Source organism: Fukomys damarensis, unplaced genomic scaffold (genome assembly GCF_012274545.1).
Source record: "Fukomys damarensis isolate Sample0158 unplaced genomic scaffold, DMR_v1.0_HiC HiC_scaffold_17, whole genome shotgun sequence".
Classification (NCBI taxonomy): domain Eukaryota; kingdom Metazoa; phylum Chordata; class Mammalia; order Rodentia; family Bathyergidae; genus Fukomys; species Fukomys damarensis.
In genome coordinates this window covers 79,754,803-79,762,180 of record NW_022900929.1, presented here as the reverse complement: position 1 = coordinate 79,762,180, position 7,378 = coordinate 79,754,803, and the positions used below count along the sequence as shown (strand labels likewise).

The 7,378-nt window shown below is 54.3% G+C and overlaps 1 protein-coding gene across 1 annotated transcript in view; it reads left to right on the top strand.

The window, feature by feature from the left end:
- Gnb5 (G protein subunit beta 5) overlaps positions 1 to 1,518 on the top strand; it is an 18,251-nt gene extending 16,733 nt beyond the window's left edge. Inside the window, exons 13-14 of the mRNA XM_033765328.1 lie at positions 29 to 195; positions 504 to 1,518. Of these exons, the coding sequence (XP_033621219.1) occupies positions 29 to 195; positions 504 to 515 (179 nt within the window). The 3' untranslated portion in view covers positions 516 to 1,518. The remainder of the gene's footprint in view (positions 1 to 28; positions 196 to 503) is intronic.
- The last annotated feature ends 5,860 nt before the right edge of the window (positions 1,519 to 7,378 follow it).

Here is a 7,378-nt window from a genome sequence, read left to right as displayed (position 1 = left end):
TCCAGTCCCCGACTGTCACCGCTTCCAGGCCGCCTGCTGTTCGCCGGCTACAATGACTACACCATCAACCTGTGGGACGTGCTCAAGGGCGCGCGCGTCTCCATCCTGTTCGGACACGAGAACCGCGTCAGCACGCTGCGGGTGTCCCCCGACGGCACGGCCTTCTGCTCGGGGTCCTGGGACCACACCCTCCGGGTAAGGCGCCCGCCTCCCGCTCTCCCGCCTTGTGGTGACGGGGGCTCCAGGCTGCCCTGACGTCTGCAAGCCGGGTGCCCTCTGCTTCCCACGAGGTTAGCGCGCTCCTGACCTTGGCCCCAAGTGTGCCCAGGTGGGCGTTCATGGAGCAGGGCCGGGGCCCTGCCGCCTCACTAGGCTGCCGGGGACAGCGCAGACAGGTCGGGGATGTCCAGTTCCCGCACCAGGGAGCTCCCTGCCCGTCGGTGCCCAGAGCCTGGCGCAGCCCGCAGTGGGTGGGGACTGAACAGCCCAGCCATGTCTTCCAGGTCTGGGCTTAGCCCTCCCTGGAGATGCAGCAGGACCCGCGCTCCGCCGGCTTGGTGAGGAAGCTTCCTGCCGCCCGCACACGCCCACCCCGGGGACTGCAGTGTGCTTGCCTCAGGCAGCCACGGTTGTCGGTTTTCCTGGTTGCCCTGCCTTTGCGAAGTTACTTCCCAGTCTCCAGTCACTGTCACCCAGGGCCCGGCCCTGCGCCCGGCCAGCGGGAGAGGAGAGGGGCTCCAGCACCAGGCCTGGTCAGGCAGCAGCGGCGCTCGTAAAGCGTGTGTTTCACCAGCTGCTCCTGGTCTTCTCCATGAGACCCGTTTGTCTAGGCGCTGCCACAGGCGGAGCTGAGGCACAAAGCACGGGGCAACAGCCCGTGTCACCCGGGCACAGAGGGCCACTGCTGTGACACGCATGCTGCTGAGAGCAAGCTCAACTCCAAAGCCGACTAGAGCCGGCGTGGTGGCCCACGTCTGTGATCCCAGCACTCGGGCGGCCGAGGCAAGCAGGCTGCTGCGAGTTTGAGGCCAGCCTAGGATACGTAGTAGACCCTGTGTTTCAAAAAAACAAAACAATTCATAATAATTAAATAAGTGCTGGTGAGCAGTATTAGTACAGACAAGTCCCAGTGGGTCCTGTCTGTATCGGTCACACCTGCGCTGTGGCGGGGTGGACAGTCGGCGGGTCTCAGGCCGTACTGTCCTCGTTCCTCTCCTGACAGAAGAAAACAGCATCAAGGGAGCATCTGTCTTTGTCTAAAACTCAGAATTCCTGTAGGAGACATGAGGACTGGTGTGTCACAGGGCCGTTTCTTTCCTCTCCTCCTCTCCCTGGGGTGCAGAGGGAAGGACCTGGGCGTTCTGGGGTCACATGTGTCGCAGTCAGTGTGTTCGGCAGCTGCGCCCCCAGCCACCCCCGCCCCTCTGGGCGCCCCAGCAGTCCCGCAGCACCCCCGGACCCAAGCTTTGGATTACGGCATGGGGGCTGTGAGAGCTCCGTGAAATAAATTGTATTTTGCATACTGAAAATAGTGTCAAGTGGTTTTTGTACCATTCTTTCCTTCTAGAGGACTTGGGGCCACACCTGCTGTGAAAAGGGGAGGCTGGGTAAGGGGTAGCAGGGCCCGGACAGCCCCTCACCCGCCAGGGGCCAAGCTAGGCAGAAGGGTCGGGGAGGGGGGCGCCGCTCAGGAGGCAGATGGAGGAGAGGGGCACCGCCACAGCCCTGCTCTCCCCTCAAGACCACCACGCCTCCCAGATGGAGCAGGGTGCCAAGCCCAGCGCTCTGGAGGCTGGGGCGGGAGCGCTGCAAGTTGCAGCCCTGCCTGGGCAACTTAGTGACTTGGAAGATGTCTCGACAGAAAAGCAGCACGCGGTGGAGAACAGGCCTTTGGAGGCAGGCTTCGGAGCCGCTCCACTGGGCCTGCGACGGCTGAGTCGGGAGGGGCAGCACGGTGACAAGGGGGCGGGTGCCCAGCAGACGCAGTGCTGACGTCCACGTCAGCCTCGTTCTGTCTGAAACGGGCCCTGCAGCCCGGCAGCTCCTGCCCTTCCTGGCCCTTGTTTTCCCCTCTGCCCTGCCCTCCTCACTCCCCTCCTCCTGCCCCTAAGGGTGTCCGCCAGCAACCGTTGATGGCGGCCACCTAGGCCGGTGGGTGCCACCTTTGGTGTCTGGGCCCCTTCTGCATCCCCAAGATACGGAAGGCTCTGGATATGAGGTGCGATCAAAATTCACGGTGAACATTTAAAGTTTTATCACAGCAAAAGATACATTGCCTGAGCCCTTCAGAAGCCCCCTCGCCTGGAACACCCTGTCCCCTGGTTCTCACCACTCCCTGAAGCAGCTCTGGCGTCCACTTTTCTGAGGACCTCGTGTCTTTATGAGGCAAGATCAAAAATGCGGTGAACGCGAGGGCCATCCAACAGAAAGGCAGCTCATAAAAAGATGCTGCATCCTCATCCACTTCTATTCACCAGATCTGATCCCACTGACTCCTGCCTCTGCCCCAAAGTCTGAACTGAATTCATTCAGGACCTCAAGGCAGCCACAGAAGCACAGCTACACTTAGGAACGGACTCCAGAGCTGCTTCAAGGGCAAGGACCGCGAGATAAGTGTGTTCAACGCGAGGGTACATTTGGAGGGGGATTCACTGCAATGTGTCTTACTGTAACACATTTTTAAAAATCTGAATATTCACCATATTTTGACCGTACCTTTTAGCTTGTTCATGTTGATCACTTCCTTCTGTATTTACCATGTGAGAACCTCAGACTGAGAAATCCTGTGAGGCACAAGAACAGAGGAGCACCTGTCCCTCCAGCCCCCCGGGGACAGTGTCACCCATGTCAGCACCTGTGCAGCCTCCTGAGAGGACCAGAGGGAGGAAGCCACTGGGGCCAAAGAGTCAGAGGCAGGTGGCAAACAGCTGGACCTCCAGGGCCTGAAGGAGCCTCAGGGACCCTCGACAGCACCAGAGACTCCAGTGAGCCGTTTTCAGAGCCTCTGTGGAGAGCTGCCTGGGCCAGCAGGCCTCGGAGGAGCTTTGGAAGGAAGGAAGGAAGACACCAGGATGCGGGAGGAGGAGAGGCCGGGGCTGCGGACAGAGTGGGAGCCTGGGGTGTGACTGACAGTCCTGGCCCCTCAGCTTGAAGGGGTTGAGGGCCACCTCGCTGTTGGAGGACTCGGTTCTGGGCGTGCCTGACACCGAGATGCAGCGGCACCAACAGGCTTGTGGGCGGCGGGATAAAGAGGAAAGGAGGAAGTGGCGGCCTTTGCAAAAGCTATCTTTGTGACCACCTTTGGGCCTCGGTCTCCAGTTCCCGCGGCTTCCAAGGCAAACCCCACCGCGACTCTGCCCAGGGAGCTCCCGGGCTTGGCCCCAGACGGGCGCTGCATCCTTGATCACGGTGTCCCCCACCTTGGGCCGAGCAGCTGCCGGGTCCCCTGGGTCTCCAGTGTGCAGACGGCCGCTGTGGGTTCTCCCGCCTGACCCAGTCAGCTACCCAGCAAGTCCCTGCACAACCGCACGTGTTCCCACTGACCCTGTTTCTCTCCAGAACCCTCAGTAATACTGGGGCCCGGGAACCCCTGAGAACCTTTTCAAAGGCGGGTGACAGGGACCCCAGGGTTAGAGACGAAGTGGGTGGGATTAGGGTGCTGCCCCAGCAGGGATCGTAGCTCTTCTTTCCCAGACTTTGCTGCCGAGAAATCACCGTGGTGAACCACAGGCCTAGACCCTGTCCTGAGCTCCCTAGATCCAGGCCGGGCCCAGAGCTGCTGGTCCCATGCGCTGCGAGGACACCGCTACACCCGCACCTCCCATCTGCTGTGGAGAACCAGGTGCTCTCCGGCACGGGCCTCTTTGTCTCACTTGGGTGATTTTCGGGACCGATCCAGCTCCACACGGACCATGCTGACCCAGGGCCAACTGTGGTGCAAGAATTGAAATTATTTCATATTTTCCACCGCTATAAATAAATGCAGGCCTGCCCCGTGAGGAGACGGGCTCAGGATGTAGCCCAGCCCAGCTAGGTAGATGTGAACTCCTGACTGAGTACACCAGGGGGACGTGCGTGCCAGAGAAGAAACCAGCCACCAAGGCCGCCTCCTGCGTGATCCCTGTATGTGAGGCGTCTGATTGGCAAACCATGGACCCTAGGTAGATCAGCGGCCACTTCCAGCTGGGGTGTGAGTGGCTCCTTGTGGTCCTGGGTTTCTTGTGGGGTAAAGAATTAAGGTGATGACTGCAAACCTATTCAGTGTAAATGCACTAAAGCCCGCTGGATTGCGTACTTTAAATGGGTGATGCCTCTAGGAATTATATCTCAATGCATCTGTTATTAAAAACACTATGGTAGGAAGAGCCAATACAGTGAAAATGGCCATACCTCCAAAACTGCTGTACAGATTCAATGCAATCCCAATTGAAATCCCAACACTATACTTCCCTGAACTAGAGAAAACAATCCAAAAATTCATTTGGAATCAGAAGAGACCTAGAATAGCAAAAGCCATTCTAGGCAACAGAGACATGGCAGCAGGTATCACAATCCCCAACTTGAAACTATACTAAAAAGCCACTGTGATAAAAAAAAATTGTATGGCAAAGAAACAGACCAAAGGCTCAGTGGAATAGATTAGAAGATGCAAAAACAACTCCAGACATACTCAGCTACCTCATCTTTGACAAAGGAGCCAACCATCCTCACTGGAGGAAAGATAGCCTCTTTAATAAATGGTGCTGGAAAAACTGGATTTCAACTTGCCAAAGATTAAAACTAGACCCCTGTCTTTCACCATGCACTAAAGTAAAATCCAAGTGGATTAAAGATCTAAATATTAAAATAGAAACACTAAACTTACTGGAAGGTAAGTTAGGTAGAACTCTTGAAGATATTGGCATAGGAGAAGACTTTATGAACAAATCCTCAGTAGCACAGAAACTTGCACAAAGAATCAACAACTGGGATCTCATCTTTTTAAAAAGCTACACTGCAAGAGAAACCACCAACAGAGCTAAGAGACAATGCACAATGTGGGAAAAAATATTTATCAGCTGTTCCTCAGACAAAGGTCTACTATCTAGAATACATAAAGAACTCAAACCAGGCATGGTGGTGCACGCCTATAATCCCAGCACTCAGGAGGCTGAGGCAGGAGGATTGCTGTGAGTTTGAGACCAGCCTGGGCTACATAGTGAATTCCAGGTCAGTCTCAACTACATAGTGAGACCCTGTTTCAAAAAAAAAAACAACTCAGAAAAATCAGACACCCCCTCAAATTTAAAGAGCCAATTCAAAAGTGGACATCTGAAATGAACAGACATTTCTCAGACAAAGAAGTAAAAGCAGCAAGTAAATATATGAAACAATGTTCCATATTACTGGTCATTCGAGAGCTGCAGATGAAAACAACACTGAGATTCTACCTCACCCCACAAAGAATGGCTGCTATCAAGGAATCAACCAATAACAAATGCTGGTAGGGTTGTGGGGAAAAGGAACCCTTCTCCATTGTTGGTGGGCGTGCAGACTGGTGCAGCCACAGTAAAAATCGATATGAAGATATCTTAATCAACTAGGATTAAAGGTCCCATTTGACCCACCTATCCCCCTGCTGGGTGTCTTCCCAAAAGAATTAAAAGAATCATACCACAGCAATATATGCTCTCCCATGTTTATAGCAACACAGTTTGTAACAGCTAAAACTTGGAAACAGCCCAATTGCCCATCAACTGGAGACTGGGTAAAAAAAAGACGTTTTTTGTTGTTTTTTTTTTTTAATAAAATGGAGTACTACTAAGCCATAAAGAATGAGAAACTAGCCGGGCATGGTGGCACAAGCCTGTAATCCCAGCACCCCAGAGGCTGAGGCAGGAGGATCGCTGTGAGTTCGAGACCAGCCTGGGCTACAAAGTGAGTTCCAGGTCAGTCTCAACTACATAGTGAGACCCTGTTTCAAAAAACAAAACAAAACCAGAATGAGAGACTAGAGACATTTATAGCTAAGTGGATGCACATTGAGGCCATACTCTTACGTGAATAAATAAGACTCATATGTGCGAATACCAGAGTTTCTCTGGTATGAAAAACTAAAAATGTATATAAGGATCAAAATGTATAATTGATATTGTATAATAGAAAGAAAAGGTCTAAAAGAGTAGGGGAAGTGGGAGGGGTAAGGAAAAGGTAAGAAGGCAAAAGAAAAAATATGAGAAATGGAAAAACATGGAAACAAAGTCTTTGTAAATAGGGAAAGGTGGAGGGGGAGAAGGGAGGACTGGGGAATGGGGAAAAAATAAGATCCAAGACGTGTCATGTAAAGGTACAAGATCCCAATGATGAATATATCCATACTGTATACCTAAAATGTACCAATAAACTTTAAAAAAATACTATGGAACATAATTGGCAAACTAGCTATTTTCAATATGAAAAAGAAACACCCAGGCATTGCAGTGCACACCCATAATCCTAACACTCAAGAGGCTGAGGCAGGAAGATCACCATGAATTTGGAGCCAACATGGGCAACACAGTGAGTTCAAGGCCAGTTTGAACTACATAGTGAGACCCTGTCTCAAAAAAACCAAAAAAAAAAGGGCCAGGGATTTGGCTCAGGGGTTCTGCTGCCTGCTTCGCAAGCACAAGGACCTGAGTTTAAACAAAAGCACCACAACAGAAGCCATGTAGATAAGACTATTACCATACTTGGTACTGGCCAAGAGTGGGCCAGGTAATGCGGCCTGCTGGGACCTCTCTGTTCAGGACCCTACGGGGCAAGTACGCAGCAGCCGGGCAGCATCAAGGCCTGAACTGAGGCACAGCTCTGTCCTCTGTGGGCACTTGGACAGACCGGAATCCTCGAATGCAAGTCCCGGGCACTCAGCTGAACACCAGCAGTGCCGTGACGGTGCAGGCCCGTGTCCCCCAGACCCCGTGGACGCCCGGGGAAGCAGCAGCACACGGACCGCCTGGAGTCCGCGGCCATGAGCGCGGCCATGAGCACGGCGAGAGAGGCAGGCAGGAGCCACCGGGGGACTCTGGGGGCTCTGGCCCCAAGCTCAGCTGCCCGGGTGGGGTGGTCAGCCCCAGGGAGCTCGGGAGGGAGCAGTCACCTTCAGCCCCGCTGCCCTCCCTCCAGTCCCGGGCGCACACTGCTGTGCTCACCTGCAGGACTCACGGCGGCTTCCACTCTGTCCCCATCACGAGGAGCCCGGACTCCAGGGTGACAGACTTGGGAGATGGGGACTTAGGAAGGCGATGGGCTCGGGGCAGTGCAGCCCTGCAGGGAATCGGCGGCCTCTGAGACGCTGCGCGGCGGCCTGGACCGACACTGGATGCGGCTCCCGCGCCCCGGAGGGCGGATCCGGCCTCGC